This window comes from Silurus meridionalis, chromosome 1 (assembly GCF_014805685.1).
Source record: "Silurus meridionalis isolate SWU-2019-XX chromosome 1, ASM1480568v1, whole genome shotgun sequence".
NCBI classification, from domain to species: domain Eukaryota; kingdom Metazoa; phylum Chordata; class Actinopteri; order Siluriformes; family Siluridae; genus Silurus; species Silurus meridionalis.
The window spans coordinates 14347768-14365058 of NC_060884.1; the positions used below are offsets into that span (position 1 = coordinate 14347768).

A 17291-nucleotide genomic window follows, 5' to 3' on the forward strand; every position below is an offset into this window, starting at 1 on the left:
AGAAAACCAATCTTTGGCTTCACCGGCCTTGCAGCACTGAGCACGTCTTGAATAATGATTATAGTAAAACCGCTGAAATCAAACACACTGGGATAAATAACACGGCTCACGTGTTCACGGGTCGTCGCTTTTTGACCACGTGTCTCTCCTGATTTGAATGAGGCAACGCATTCGTCATTTGGACCTATTAGCTCTGCTCACGGTCTTTACGGGCTGCGCTCAGGTGGTGCAGGTTTTCGCGCATGCGCACGCCGGGAAGACGGCAGTCAGGTGTAGTCAGCGATAACGCGCACTTGTGATCTCAGGCATTCGCTGTTACTCGGAAGGGACTAGGGACTGTACAGAGATCTCTGCAGATGTCGTTATTGGAGAGGCTGGACTGGCGGGTGAGTTATTTTCCTTATTATTAAATTATTTTATTTTATTTTTTTACGTCAGTAACAAAAAATGCAGGGCTTCTAATCCGAGTGCTGTTCAGTTCAGAAGTTTTATTTGTTACCCAGAGCATCCCTTGTTGAGATTAAGCTGCTACCTGTTCTAATCAGTATGAAATGTTTACACAGTTAAACGAAGCCACATTTAATATACTATTTTTAGTTTAATAAATAATAATAATAATAATAATAATAATAATAATAATAATAATAGTAATAATAATAGTAATAAAAATATACAAGCTGAATATTGATAACTTTTTATTGATTCGATTTGCTTTCGGATTTTCCACATTAAGTAGCCTATTTACGAACACACGCCTGGATATGGGTTTAATTCATGGCTGTTAAAGACCTGCTATTTTATATATAAATATATATTAAAATCTTACACAAAAAAATATACACAATGTAGGCAATAGAATTATAAGGTAACATAATTAAATATTTGATTGCAGCCAATTTCCAGTTTGTGCCTTAGAATGATATATCCTGGTGTCCCGGACAGAATTTAAAATTTCTTAAATAAAATTTGCCTCGTAATCGTTCCATTGATTCTATTATTTTGATGAGATTAAATAGCTTGTGAAGAAAAAAAAGGAAAACAAATCTTTTGTATAGATACAATTTGTTTGCCACAATTAGAACCTAGTCAGGCCCAAAGCCTTCTGTGCTGCGCTGCTAATGCAACATGAACATGCTAAGGCATTTATAATTATGTAGAATATTACAATTTAAGATTTATATATATAAGTTGGCAAAATTACAAAGTATGGTTACAATTATAGCCGTTAATAAGAAATAATTAGCAAATAGTGATAATAATTGCTAAGAGCCCAAACCCGCTGCTATGGTTTTATATGTATTTATTCATATATATATAATCTATTTTACATTTTTTAACAATTGTTGAAAAAACTTCTTACAACTGCGTCAGTAAAGATTTTAATATCATATATACATAAAAATCGGAGTGCCAAATCGCCTTAAATGTATAGGTTAATTGTTGCTTCCAATCTGTAAGTATTCGTTAATCACACAACTCTTTTAACCGATATTGCACTTTAGGAAAAAAAGGGTTCAATGTGGTTTTAAAGTTGCAATTTTCTAATAGGAAAATGTACTTAAACTGGAAAATTTTATTAGAGAAAACGTTTGTGTAATTGTAAATTAGGCCTAACTAAAACTAAATCATTTAAAAACAAACGACACTACTTGATAAGAGGCAGTTGTAAAATTATTATTATTATTATTAGTAACAATTATAATATTAATAAATATAATGAAACGTTAAAGTGCAGAAAGAGATTATGTGATATTTTGCAGCTTGGAAAGCAAGCGAAAGTCGCCACAGAGGCCGCGGAAAAGCAGCTCGGCCAAAAGCAGTAATTAGGATGAGAGAGAGGATCTCTGGTGCTTAGTGGATAAGTGAAGGCTGATCGGCGTTTAAGCTCTGGATACTCCGAGTTTAAAGCAGTTCAGAAGACTTACTGGAAACCAGCACGCATATTGTCTTCTACACTTAAATAACAACAAAAGCAACAACAACAATACAAACAAATATATATAATTGTTTCTAACAACAGCAGAAACAACAATTATAATAATAATGATAGTAATTATGATAATGATTATATTATTATCCTTATTATTATAAAGATTATAATTATTATTATTATTATTATTTTATGGCTAAGGAGCCATTGTATATTATACCAACGTATATAATTATAATAACAATAACAATAACAATAATAATAATAATAATAATAATAATAAAAATAATGGTGATGGTGAGCTTATAAACAATGTAACAATAGACTTTTTAGTCTAAAATATTTACATTTTGTTTTTATATAATAATAAATATATAAGGCATTCCAATTTTTTCCTTTTCTTGAAGTTTTATCGAATATAAAATGGAAGCTTAGACTGATGAATAGGCGGACAGCGCACTGATTGGTCCGTTGTTTTTGCACCAACCAATTGGCCAGGACATTAGCGAGTCCACCCGGCGAAGTCCCCGCCCACACGCGATGTCTATGCAAATATAGTGGCGACGCTTCCAACAGGACAAACGAGTAGAGCACAGGACAGGCTTTCGTCCGTCAGAGGGAGTCCACTGGCTTAGTTTTAGAACTTTGTAGTTTGTTTGTTTTTTTCTTTTTTTTTTATATATATCTTTCCCCCCGGTACGTGAGCACTTGGAAGCGTCGGTGTGAACTTTTCTATTTGTAATTTTCTGCGGGGGTTCAGTTCCTCAGTGCTGATTGAGTAAATCCTTCTCTCTCCCGAGACGCGGCGGCTCCGTGTTCCCGAGTTGATGCATTTCTTCACTGGGTGTAGTGTGCTCCATGGACTAAAGTGTATAGGCGAAGAGCGTTTATCTTGTCCAGACTTCGTGTATAAAGGCCTCTAAGGTTTGCATTGTGTGAACGACGGGAAAAAAAAAAAGAAAAGAAAAATGTTGTGGAAGTTGGCAGATAACGTGAAGTACGAGGAGGATTGCGAGGTAAGTCAAGCGAACGTCTTGCGCAAGCGTTGATTTCCTGTTTCACATTAAATATTTAAACAGCTCTACATTTATAGCAAAGCAGCTACTAAACATTTCCTTAGAAAAAAAAATGACGCGCCAGAAAGCTGCATGTTCACGTGCCACTTTTTTTAAACCTGCGCAATACTTGTGACCGTTTTGGCGCAAAATTTTCAAGATCTGAAGACAGCCTAAAAATAATCGTTGACATTTGACAAATCAAATATTTGCATTAGACTATTTAAATAACCTTTTGCATTAGTTCAAAATCCTAATGGACTTCAATCCTTCTTGTGATTTCCTTCCTTATGAAGTAGATTGGGTAGCTCTATAAAAACCTCACCAGCAGCCTAACAAATATATATATATATATATATATATATATATATATATATATATATATATATATATATATAAAACTAAATTATTCGGCATCACCAGCAGCCTAATTAAACTCATTTCGATTTAACACCACCGAAATTTAATTAGCACGTTTCCTTATTGTAAATGAATAATGGCCCCCTTGGATCACTCGGCTATTGACACAGCACATGGTGATCGCTGGCTCGGTGTCGCGCGCGCTTTGTCCGCACTGACAGCAATACTGCAAGCCCTTCAGCTCCACAAAGCACCTTTAACAATAATCACACGCTGACCAGAGGCCTGCATTATGTACCGTAACGGCATCCTTGATTTATTCTCTGTGGGACAAATTATTCTGTGCTTAAATGTGATCTTTGAAAAGAAAAGAAGGAAGTAAAAAAGAAAAACACATCATTATGGCACAAGCTCTGTCTTTTCGACAGAGATGTGATTTAAAATCAATTTGAATTAAAAATAAGTATAAAAAATAAAAATTAAATAAAGTTTTTTGGCAGGCAGATATTTTAAGGTTTTTTTCATTAACAAATAATGTGGGTTTTATTGCTCATGGACAAAATGTTTTTTATTATTATTATTATGCACATCTAATTTATCATTATCTCAAATTCCTTTAGCAGAGGTCCTCTAATTCGACATACAATATCAAAACCATTTTCCTTGCATATCTTAGCATATCTTGTTGGACAATAGTGTCCAACGATGACATTGTGGCAGTACCAGAACTTGTTGTCCTGGCGTTCTGACTAGGAGCCCAAGCAATCATCACTGAGCCACTAGCTGATATATTTTTGCGCTTTGGTATATAAGTTATAGCTCCACATAATTGCATACCTTTCAATTCATTTTTAAGTTGACATTAATAAAACTTGTACAATTCAGCAGGAGAGGCACGATGGCAACAGCAATGGAAATTCACGTCTACCGCATCATCCAGTGGTTAGTCAGCCCCTCTACAGTCCAGCACCTTCTCTGTCACACTCAACCGGCTCTGACTTTCAACCACCATACTTCCCTCCTCCCTACCAACCACTACCATACACCCAGCCGAACGACCCGTACTCTCATCTAGGCGATCCATTCAACATCAATTCTATTCACCAGTCCCCGACGTCTAATCAGCAACAGCCATGGCTTGGTCGTCAAAACCAAGATGGGATCGGAACACATGCCCGCAGTGGATTTGCCACTCAGATTCTAGGCTTAGACAGTGGATCATCGAGTGTTCGTAGGGATGGCATCCGACGGCCAGACTTGCTACCTCCACATGTCCATGGACTTGAGTCAACAATGGGCGAGAATATGGGACTGCATGAAATGGGGCAAGGACTTGATGATGTCCAAGTGAGTGTTCTTTAGCCAAGTGGTCAGTATATCAGGCCTTGCTTTTCCATAAATTATTGCTTAACTGGAGTGCAATTATTTAACCAGACACACATACACACATATAATATGAGACAGAATTCTTTTTAATGCATGTAAGAGAAAATGCTATAATTTCTATTTAATTTTGTCTGTTGTTTCAGCATGTGGATGACCACAGTATTGTAATTGCTGACCAGACAGTCATCAAGAAAGGTTGGTTTAGTTTTCTTACCTTGCTGAATGCCAGTCTTTTCTGTCTGTTCCACTCTTTTATAAAAACAGGAACAAGGTCATGCGATATCGAATAATGACTTTTGGTTGCTCCATTAATAATATATATATTTTAAAAAAGCAGTACTGCACTTTAATATCAGGGATATGCATGGATGCACATAATACACTTATGTCCTGAAGTACTTCACCCAGCCCAGATGCATTGCACAATGCAAGCGTGAATAAGAAAAGTTGAGGAAGCTCTGGTTTAAACTTCACCACTAATCCTCTTGGCCATGTGCTCCATTTAACTAATCTGGGTTTGATCCTCGCGGCATTGTAGTTCTCGTTCAGGCTGAATGGAAAGTCAGCAGGAGGAATCTTCTCAAAATGGCACACAGACTGACAAGTTGCGGAATGCTCTGCTGGCTCAGATAGGAGAGGCCTAGGCCATCTTTGTTGTCTAAGCTTAATTCTTTTTGCTTTTTGAATTGGCGTTGAGTGCTGTCAGAGTTTAGCGCCTCAGTAAACTCACGCAAAAGGAGAAAATGTGAAACAACAGCACTTGGGGTGGGGCACCTTTGAGACAAACACAGTTTGCTCAGTCATTTTTGTTGTGACAGGAAATATTTTTAAGTAAGCGTACAGAGATATTTTTTGAAGGTCTTGCTGTAGACTGAATATTTAAACTGATATTTAGCTCAAATGTCATTCATCTAAATGTTTCTCATAATACTTCACAAAGATGAGCTGATATAATCAGCTAGTAAATGATGCAATTAAAGTTTTATTTAAGTGAAAGTAAAACTTATTTTGCCCAAATTAGGATAATACAATGACGGAATACAACAAAATATAGCACAACGTATCGTGAAAAGGAGAAGTATGAAAACTATGAGTGCCCAACTAGTCATTTATTTGTGATTATGTTGCTATGAATACTGGTATAAGTGGTAATACTGAATATGGTGGTAGCTTTTATTAAAAACTAAACAAATGAAACCAGACTAAATCAACCTGATAAAAAGACCTGTGTTTTAGGAATGGGAAAGGACACATCAGTTAAATCTTTAATCAAATATCAGTCTTTGCTATTTTCTAAAATGTGTTTTCATTCAAGTGTCTGCTTCATGCGAAATTCTCAATGCAAGCCCAGTTTACAGTCAGTAATTTGGACTGTAAAAAGACAGTAATTTTAACTCTGTAGCTTCTTGACAAATTCACAGTCGCACCAATATTTAAAAAAAGAAAAACAGTGCAGTGTTGGCTTTTGTGGTTAACATAAGTTTTGGTTTTATTATCCAAAATGACTCCTTTTAACAATCTGAGTCAATGATCTCAGCTTGGGTACTGAATGGAACATTAAGGGGACCACAGACAATATTAAAGTAAATGAGAGGCTTTAGTTGTTTTAAGCCAATCAAATCAAAGCAGGGTGAATGGTTTCGACAGAAATTGAAGGCCTCTTCAGTTTGATGACGTAGTGGTAAACTATAGAAATCTAACCCTAACCCTAACCCTAACCCTAGTAGCTAGAGTATGAGAATGTTCAGCTTCCAGATGAGGTGCATTTTGGCCATGGTTACAGTGTTGTGTATTAAAAGAATAATTATTTAAATGATATGATGCACAGCACTTTGATGATGATTGAAGTGCAGTTTTAGATGAATGATAAGACAGTAGTTAAGCATATGAATAGCTAAGCATTGACAGAGAGCTGTGGTGGCTTAACAACACTAGTAATAAACAACAATAGTGAAAAAAAGGATAATAATTTTATATAATATACGCTGATAATGTAACAAATATTCTGTTAATGTTTTGTGTGAATATAGTAAGCCCACCTGCTTATTGGAATAATAATACTGTATTTTATAACCATGAAAAATGCCAACGTTTATGTTTTCCCACAATTATCCAGCATACGGTAATAGCCTTGTAATGCACTGTATGCATTATGATCTGCTTAGTATTCCTTACAGTTACAGCCAATAAGTGGAAATGTAGTTGCCGAAAATGTGTTAAAAGTGAGGCAGATGAGCCTGTTTGTGTGTAAACTTAGAGACGCAGCAAAAGTGTTTAACAGCAGTTTGTCAGTAAGGACAATGTCTGTTTCTCATTACAAATGCTGACTTGCAAAACAACAGCGTTATATAAAATAACAGCAAAAAAATGCAATCAAAGGGGAAAAATATTAAGTGATTAGAGAAAAGAAGATTATGACATGCTGGATGATAATGAGTGACGTTAACACTATGAGAGCACAGTATAACCATGTTATTATTTTATTTATTACATTTGTATTGTTTGTTTGTTTGTTTACTGGTTATTTATTTTACTGTTTATTAATGGTTATTTTCATAGTGTTAGATGTGGCCAATTACAAGCCAATATTTGATTCCTGTCATTTCAGTAGGGCAAGTGGCACACTTGTCCTCAAGGGATAGCAAGCTGACTGGTTCTTTGCATGTGCTTGCAGTGTCCAGTAGTGCTAAACTATGAGTCAGTTACAGACATCTTTTGGATTGTTGGGATTCAAACTCGGGTCCAATCAACACAGCACGGCCCTTTTATGCAGTTACACTGGTCGGCAGTCACATGATACTCCAAAAAAAAAGTATTGTGTTATAATTCCCAACAACATGTTGTCAGCATATGTTTATTTTGCAGACTTGTAATTTACAATGAATAGAATACCGCATTTCACATAGAACCGTTGTACATTAGGTGTATTGTTTTCTGTTGCATATTTGATTATGGATACCATATGGTTTATGGACATAATAATAGATATGTATTTTGTTCTAAATTACCAGCCATCTGTGATTCTTATGTCTTATCTGTTTTTTTGTTTTGTTTTGTTTTGTTTTGCTGGTAAGGCCAATGGCATGAGTAATGAGTAATGCCTGCTTCACTGGCAGACATCTGGTTTATTTTTTTCTTTATTTATTTTTTATTTTGCAGACTATGACATGGAGTTAAATCTTAGTCTGCTACTTTCCCTCCATAGCAATGCTTCTTTAGTACTAGAGCTTGTTAACAGGTTGAGAAAGTAAGAGCAGGATGATGGAATTAATGGCTTATGCTAAGCAATAATTTGTGACTTATGTGTGGTGGTTGGTGTGTAGGATGATGCATGCCTGTTTCTCATTAAAAAGTTTGCTTCAGAGAACTTCAGAGACCACACTGTCTTTCCATAAGAACATCACTTCCTAATTATACTGAGTATACATCCTTTTGAGATGAGTAAAATTAAATATTTATTTCCCCCCTTACTGCTTCTTTCTTGCTGGCAATCGATTCGCTTTCACTGTAATGATCAGGTGCTCGGAAACACAAATAGTAGGAAAAAAATTTGCATGCATGCAGTATTGAAGTAAGGTTATGTGAGGGTTCGGATTCTACTAAAAGTTTACTTGTGAAAGCCCCAAAACTTTTCGCAGCTGGACTTTTCAGTTTAAAAGTGAACATATCTAATATGTACAGGAAACCTGACAGACAATCACCCTGACAGACTCTGAATTGGTGACCAATAATGAAGCAGATAAATAAATGATGGCCTAATGACAATCTGAAAAATATAGCATTTCTGGTATATTTAATATTGCTGATTCCTCCGTGCAGGACCGTTGACTCATCCTAAGGGCAACCCCATAGGTGTTCCTTTCCAGAGGGAGTCCCTGCTGGGCATGGTTTCCAATCCCACAGAAGTGTTCTGTTCTGTCCCCGGTCGACTCTCTCTGCTCAGCTCCACCTCTAAGTACAAAGTGACTGTAGCCGAGGTTCAGAGACGGTTATCCCCACCTGAGTGTCTCAACGCCTCCCTGCTTGGTGGGGTACTACGCAGGTGAGACATGCTTCTAAACAGTCACTTATCAAATAAATTTACAAGGGCTAAGTTTAAGACTGTTTTCTGCTATGTTATGTTGTGATCTAAGTAAAATATACACATACATTGTGTTTGTGTGAGCTGGGTGTAAAACAGCACTCTGAAATAACATACTACAGGATGATCTTCCCTGGATGTCTTAGTGTTTGTGCCTGATCTTAAAAGTGACTGATCTTAATAATAAGTATTAAGTTGCTGTATGTGAAATGAAGATCTGAGATTATCAGACTCTTCCTGTCAAACGATATGGTGCACTTGCTCAGAGAGGGGTTTTCTTTCTTTTATAAGGAAAACACCATAACATAACCCAAATTATACAATAAGTAAAAAAAAACACTACGTCAAGACAATTATTCTTAATATTTGCTCACGATTAAGCTTTATCTTCTTAAACAGCATTTAACATGAAGGTTGAAGTTTCCCAAACAGACCGAACCCCTCAGTTATTGAAAACTACTAGAATTTTTATTTTTTTTCTTCTTTTACTCTGTGTCTGGTATGCATATATCTAATGCATACCAGATCTAGCAACTTAGCTTCAGTTGCTAGGATCAAATATTTGAGTTCTTTCTTTTATTTTTTAACAAACACTGCATTTTATTTTAAGCATTATGTTTTGTCAAATAGTAAAAATGATGATGCATTACCACTATCATGGGAAAATTAGGTACAGTTTTTACAGTGGTTGAGTTAAATACACACACCTACACACACACTTAATCATTGCCTGGATCCAAACAATTTACATAATGGACATTGTAGCAAAATTAACTTCAGCTAGCTACCAAAAGAAAACCGGTTGATTATTTCAAGGACATATTTTTCATCCTCACAATGGGTTAAACACACACACACACACACACACACACACACACACACACACACACACACACACACACATTTGTACACACTCTCGAACATATTATCAAGTAGGTCATTAAAAGTTTGATGGGGGGGGGGGTATTCGCAGAAGCAGGGTGCTTACTCCTCCCCAATGATGCGTCTCTTTCTTACTCACCAATGTAGAGAACAACGCCAAGCCTCCAAGTCTAGTCATGCCTGAAGCAGGTCAATTAAGTGGGGAATGTATGTGTGTGTGTGTGTGTGTGTGTGTGTGTGTGTGTGTGTGTGTGTGTGTGTGTACGCATGTTTTGTGTGAATTATCACTGAAGAAGCTCTGGAGCTGTTTCCATTAGCTGTTTTAGTCACATATTTAGTTAACTAACCATCTGGTTAATTTAGTTATTTTACATTATTATTATTTTTTATCCCACAGGGCTAAATCAAAGAATGGTGGGAGATCACTCAGAGAGAAGTTGGATAAGATTGGGCTAAACTTGCCAGCAGGTCGCAGGAAGGCGGCGAACGTCACTTTGCTAACAGCGCTTGTAGAAGGTATTTGAACTATGAAAAACTACGGCATTTGAATCTTATCTTTATTTTATTTTATTTTTTACCCATTTTTGTCTCTCAACAGTCCTCTCATAAACATAATGACTAAAACTTTTAGTCAGAATTTAATTTAGCTTACACTTTATCTCTGAAACACATTTTTATTGCCTTTCTAGTTTCTATTAGATTTTAAGCATGATGAAAAAGTTCACACCACCTGAAAGGATGTTCGTGTTGACAGTTTTAAGATTAGCAAAGCAGCTGCCTAAAACCTGAAGAGCGAGAAATGACTCATAAAACCCAGGCCTATAAATTCCAAAGGATCTTCTACATTTCAACTATTTATCATGTTAGACAATGACAAGTACTGGCATAGCAACCTCAAGTATTCTCTTCTATCATAAATTACTAACCTGGTATTTTTTTCCACAGTTCCACACTACAAATTAAACTTAAGGGCATGCGCTAACAAAGGCTTTCATTTCATGAGACTTTATATCCAGAATTACCTTTTGTAAAAGAATATTCAAGCCCTGAGTCAGAGAGCTGTTAATACATGGATCATGTGTGTTATTGCCCTCAGCTATATGGAATCTTTTTCTTTGCTGGATTGTTGTCATTTTCAACATTAATAGGAACAGGAACATGACTGGAAGGCTGTTATTTAGAGAATACTGAATTGGGGCTTGTTATCATGTGTTTGCTAGCCAAGAGGGGAAGCTGACCTTAAAGATGGAGACTATCTGTGTGTATTGTTAGACATAATGACTATGTGTAGCCTATCAATAAGAGCCTCTGTTGGGTGTTAGAGATTGTTTACTGCCTTCAGCTACATTAAAGCTATTAAACACATGCAATGTGACCACTCCTCCCTCCCCAAGACAAACTGTGACTAATTTTGTCTAGTTCTTTGTGATCTTATTTGAATTATTAATGGAAGTCTTGGGTTAATGTGTCACTAATTAAGTAACATTGGTTACAAGAGTCATATGCATTTGACTCACCTATGATTAATGTCTGCAGGTGAGGCTGTACACCTGGCCCGAGACTTTGGTTATGTCTGTGAGACAGAGTTTCCAGCTAAGGCGGTGGCTGAATATTTGGGAAGACCCCATGTTGAACGTAACGAGATCAACACGCGCAAGAACATGCTTCTGGCTGCCAAGTAAGTTACATCCTAAACTTTCATTTGTCACATTACTAACAAACTTCTAATTATTGTACTGTTTAATGTATCCTGCTGAACATTGTGCACTGTTTTGGTGATTAGAAATGTTTTTGGAGAGTTAAAAATTTTTATTTATTTTTTTTGTTAAAGTGGAAGAAATTAAATCTAACCATAGCACAGTTATTAAATATGACACTTGATAAGTTGAGTGTAATATCCACCTGAATCTGATCACTGTTTTAATAAAATGTGTCCCTCAAGCAGAATGTTTGGGAAGAAAATTTTGCTACCTTTTCCACAACCTGGAGCGTCCTATGATTTTTATTCCCGGTTACGAGTGTCCATGGTTACCAAAAAATTTAAGAATCATTGCTTTTAAGGGTTTTCTTAACCATCTAACAGTTATATATTTTATTACAAAAAAGGAAATATTAATTATCTTAGTATTATATGAAAATAATATGTATGCAATTTAATGCAATTGTGACGCAATGCTAGTGTATGGTAGTAGACACACTTTATACACCTGGGGATCTTTATAAGTGCCGTTGGCAGGTGTGTATGTGTGTGCACAGGTGTGTCTGTACATGGGGCTTGATGTTCACAAAAATATTTTTTGGTTCATGTTTACGTAGATGTGTTATCACACTGTCAAGACAGTTGTACCTAATGCGTTTTGTACTTAACACATACCTGCTATTTGTTTACAAAGGCAAATATGCAAGGAGTTCACAGACCTCCTGACCCAGGATCGCAGTCCACTGGGCAACTCACGACCAGTTCCCATCCTGGACCCAGGCATCCAAGGCTGCTTGACCCACTTCAGTCTAATCACACACGGCTTTGGCTCACCAGCCATCTGCGCTGCCATGACCTCCCTGCAAAACTACCTCAATGAGGCTCTGAAGCAGGTGGACAAAATGTACCTTAATGCACCTGGAGATTCCTCACAAAGCTCCTCAGATGGAAGCAGTAAAACTATGGACAAGATGGACAAGCACAGGAAGTGACGTGTCCAAGATGTGATGGAACATTCTAACATTCTTTGGACCACAGAGCGAGCGGTGTCTCATCACCTTCACAGAGTGGCTCGGTATTCCTTTTTGCATATTTTGGTCTTCCACAGAGGTTTTCCTTTTTGTTCCTCTGAGTAACATCTCCAACAGCATCTCTAGACATATGCTCAGCCAAAAAGAAATGGAGGGAGCATTTTTTCCTTTTTTTTTTTTTAACCAGATACCATTTCAAGAGTTCATATGTGGATTTTAGCTTTTTGTTGTTTTTTCATGAAGAGGAAGTCCCAAATTTTGTATGCCATCTTCTTTGGTGCTGACCCTCTATACAACATGCAGAGGACATGTGATCCACTTTGAGAGAATAAGTAGCTTTTTGCTTGACTTCATTTGGATGCAGTGTTATTATACTTCTGTCTGTGGGAGTATTGTTCACATGAATGAGTGTTATGTATGTCTCTATTCTCTTCAACTAAGTTTAGATATAAATGTCCCTAAAGGCACTGAAATATTTGTCAAGTGACAATTTGGGCTAAATACAATAAGTTCTTTTAGGGGTGTTTTTTTTAGTGTCTTTATTAGCTTTACACCAAAAGTTCACCGATTAAGATCACAATGTTGAACAAATATGCCCCAGTTAAGAACACTGGCCACCTGCATAATCTTTTTATCCATATCCAACAGTTTTCCTTGATGATCAGATAAATGCATGTGTGTTTTGTGTGATATTATACATGTTTTCTGTAAATACAGTATGTCTTTTTATACTTTTAGATTAAATGGACTAGAAAATTTGCCTCCACTTATCTTGCCCTAAATGTAAATATTTTCTAATTTATGTTGTAATTTAATGGGATTTGTAAATACTGGTACAATTCTGGTGTATGGTTTTGCTTTCGAAAAAAGACGTCTTAATCTTTCTATAAATAGATTAGTTTTTTATCATATAGTCGTTAAGCCTTGGGGATTGTTTTCTTTTCATATATGTGTAAAAGCCTTTTAAAGCTTTAGGATAAAGAAGAATAAAAAGACATCACTGTTTATAGTTGCACTTGTTAAGTCTTCTCATTTATGTGGTCAGATCACTGGTACACTCTAATACACATGCACACACACTTCTGCTAGTGAGGCATCTGGGTAAAAGCCAGTTTAAGTGTCAATAAGAGCAATCGTTGAAAAATAGTACTTGTAGTAAAAGTGCTTGCAAATTACAAGTCCTTTTTTGTTTAGTTTTTTTACATCATATCTAAACCATAAGAAATACTAAATAGCAGATGTTTCAGAAAACCTTTTGTGACCACTCTAATCAAACAAAAGATCCTGCATGCACATGCCTTGCATGGATCCCCCATAGTTTGTTTATTCATCGCTTATAAACACAGTTCCGTATTTTCACGTCTCACCTTTCCGTACTGCAAATGGGTGTGACAGCAAAACTGATGAGTATGAGAGATAAGTTCCTGCCTGTATTTTATTTTATTATAGTAATACATGCTGATTCGTTCTGGGTGCTTTACTACAGGAGAATTAGCTGTTAACCAAAGTTTCCCACAAAGTGAAATCTTTTCAGAGACTTCTAGCTTTTCTGAAAGCAACTTTGCTTTGTAAAATTGCTTGTGAAAGATGGCATTCTGGATGCACCAGCTCATAAAAGCTCAGCTGGATGCACCAGCTCATAAAACATGTTTACGGTTTTGTCGTAGATCTTTACAAATCCACTATTATTACAGCTCACCTATGATTATCACAGTTATTCATTGTGCCTTCTTATATCTTCCTCTTTTCACATCAAAAATGTGTGCGTGTGTGTGTGTGTGTGCGTGTGTGTGTGTGTGTGTGTGTGTGTGTGTGAGAATGTGATTCATGTGACTGACAAGTGTGAGCTTCTCCCTCAGAACCTGATGGACCGGCCATGTGGCTTTTGCTGCTGAGCTTTGGCTGCCTGTAACCGCCTTTGCTTGATTCTTTTTCTGTGCAAGACTGAAAGATGAGCCATTCTAACTTTCATAAGACTAGTTTTGATGACTGACTGCCAATGGTCATGGCATTCATTTCCTCTTTCACCTAAAAGGTGTCGACCGATGGGTTTTGAAACAGACGCATACTGCTCTTCTTGCTTACTCCTTCTTGCTTACATTTCCTAAGATTCAGGCAAGATCATTCTCACGTTTTCTCTCTGTGTATTAAAATACCTCCCATTGCATTTAGTTTTCCATAATGAAGATATTAAAAACTGATTTTAGTGTACATACTCGCTCATTTTTTTAAATATATTTTGTGGTGCTGACACTTGGCCCTACAGTATATGAGGGTTCTTTATTTATTTCATGCTCACAGAGTACATGAAAAGGTGAACATTTGAAAAGATCATATAGGATTAGCGCAAATAGATTTAGCTTCACTGTTATTAAGCAGAGTACAAGTACAAAGCCAACAAAATGCAGTTTCACATTTTTAGAAAATGAGAAATGTATATATATTTTTAAATGGATACTTTTTTTACTGACTGATGGATGTAGCTCTTAATTTTTTTTGTTATAACTGCTCCTCAATCAGCAAAGTAGCAATATCATAGAAGACTTGAAAAACACACAGAAAAACACACAAGCATGGATAAATATATGTAATTCAATCTATGCTACTCAATTCATTTTCTCCTATTAATGATTCTTTGAATAATAGTGAGTTGATTTGTATTTAATCTTCTTATATAATACAATGAATATATTATATTCAGTTGATGTAATGGTGCTTAAGTTCAGCAGGATGATTAGGACCAGTTTTCACCTCCTGCAGCCTTAGCATTTTGCTTGAACAATCAATGAACGTACACTTGTTCGAAATTTACTGTTTTCACGGGTATTAGTTAAGTCAGTTACTAATGTTGAGTGAGGAGGCTAACATCAGAATTCTACAGCAGGCCACTAGCAGTCTCAAGCCAGGTGTCCCAATACTTTTGCTCATGTAATGATGCATATATTTTATGTATTTTCGACTACAAAAAGTTATTATAACTTTCAAATCCACAAAGGTTAACCCCATAAATGTGGCTGACTGTAATGCACTATAGTATATTTAGTAATTAATATTTTGTTATGTAATAAATCATTTATATTTTAATTATAATGGTTTATCACGATTATCGACATAATGTGATAATCCTGATATCTTGCATTTCTACAAAGATATAGTATCTCTCCTGTTTCATTATGCATTAATTATGCACTAATCTGCATAATGAGGTTCTTAATGAGTCTCTGGTCTTATTATGATGTGCAGAGTCAGCTGTCATGTCGTGTTTGTTTTAGCATAAATTACACTTAATATTACACTTGTTTATTGCTACTCCATTGTAAGCTATCGGAAGCCATGTGTTTGATTCCCCCTGTTTATTTCATTTGATTGGTACAAAAGGTATTAGTTTCATAGGTGGTTTATTAATAGTAATAACAGGACACCACTGACATGCATGAAAGGTGTAAGCAAACAAATGACTGCAGATTATTATCATCAATATTGTGAAGATCCGAAAAAAAAAAAGATACTTATATTTTTGTTGTTGTAAGGGTTCTTGTCACACCTCTGGAAGAAGGCATGCAGTGTCGAGTCTTACACAGCCTGGTTTACATTAGGAGTCATTTGCAGTAACACTAATAGGAACAGAAACTCCAAACCGCTGTAACCACTCTGAAATTCCTTCAGATTAAACAGACTTTATCATATGTCCATCAGCACATACAAGCTTACGGTGTTTGTACAGTTGAAAGTCAAGCCAGAACTCCTGCCATGCTTTGACATGCATATGGTACACAGCGTGGTTATACCTGGCTGAATTCGTGGGGGCAGGGGTGCATTGTTGTTAAGTTGCTTACTGGCCAACGAAACAGTGGGGGGCATGGCAGGGGGTGGTTTGTGTGTACAAAGAATCTGAATAACGAGAGCATAAAAACAAGCACGGGGGTGGGGTGAACATGTAAGCCTTGGAGAAAATGTGGAAGGAATTAATATAAATTACAGACAGTTGAGTGAGATTGTACCCATGTTGTTTGGTTTATATCTGGTATTCAGAGAGAAGGAAAGAGATGAAGAGTAGGTGCTGGGAAAGATGAGGCATGATATCATAAAGCAACTCCTTGTTTTGTCCTTTTTTGTGTCATTCTGTGGGAATGATGTGGCCTGTTTCTCTTTCTCTTAGGCTAGCCACCCAAACACCCCCCTGCTCTCTTCACTTGCAAAATCCTTCCAATTAGGCTGACGAAGCCACAAAATCCATGCCGAGGCTTCGCTCCTTCATGGTAGACGGCAGATGTCTGTTTCCGAGGGAATAGTTCCACCCGTTCAATAGGATCAACATAGAGATGAATCTATTGCTCTACAAACAAAAAAGGAAGTCATTTCTGATCCACATAGTAAGGACTTTTCACATTGGAGTACTGCTCTGTTCTTTGCTACTAAATAAGGAAGCAAATTTAAAAATGGTGTATGCATCAGACTTAATTAAAAGCATATGCCCTTTGTAAAGAATGTACAGGCAGCCACCAGTGTGTCTAACTAAATGACTACACTCAAAAAAATGCAGTGTAGGTTCTTGCTTGCAAAACAAAAAACCTTAAATCAGTTTACATTTTCTTCACTGCCGCAAAATCTGTTACTGAACATATATTCTAATCATGTGATGTCAGAACAATATGGCCAACCGAAATGAGTGTTATAATAACATAATCATTATCACTCATTCTTTGTAATTCCCTAAACAAGCTTTATAGCTGTATATAGGTATTTTAGATGTAACCAAGCAGAAAATGTATTCTTAACAGCTACAAATGAAATGTGCACTGTTTGCTTTGTCTTTTGTTTTATGAAAGATTGCCAGAAAGATTCTCAGGACATTGCGATCGCATGG

At 36.4% G+C, this 17291-nt stretch overlaps 1 protein-coding gene across 4 annotated transcripts; it reads left to right on the plus strand.

Annotated features, from left to right (window-relative positions):
• The first annotated feature begins 238 nt into the window (after positions 1-238).
• Positions 239-13429, plus strand: tfap2c (transcription factor AP-2 gamma (activating enhancer binding protein 2 gamma)). Of its 4 annotated transcripts, none has more exons than XM_046857494.1 (7): positions 239-386; positions 4231-4692; positions 4875-4926; positions 8551-8773; positions 10092-10210; positions 11231-11372; positions 12088-13429. In XM_046857494.1, the coding sequence occupies exons 1-7, from the start codon at positions 357-359 to the stop codon at positions 12383-12385; spliced, it is 1326 nt and encodes a 441-aa protein (XP_046713450.1). In that variant the 5' UTR covers positions 239-356; the 3' UTR covers positions 12386-13429. The 4 variants fall into 4 exon arrangements, with proteins under 4 accessions (XP_046713450.1, XP_046713460.1, XP_046713440.1 ...); XM_046857504.1 differs by having other exon boundaries at positions 250-386; positions 4234-4692; XM_046857484.1 differs by lacking the exon at positions 239-386 and adding an exon at positions 2296-2946 and having other exon boundaries at positions 4234-4692.
• Positions 13430-17291: the final 3862 nt, after the last annotated feature.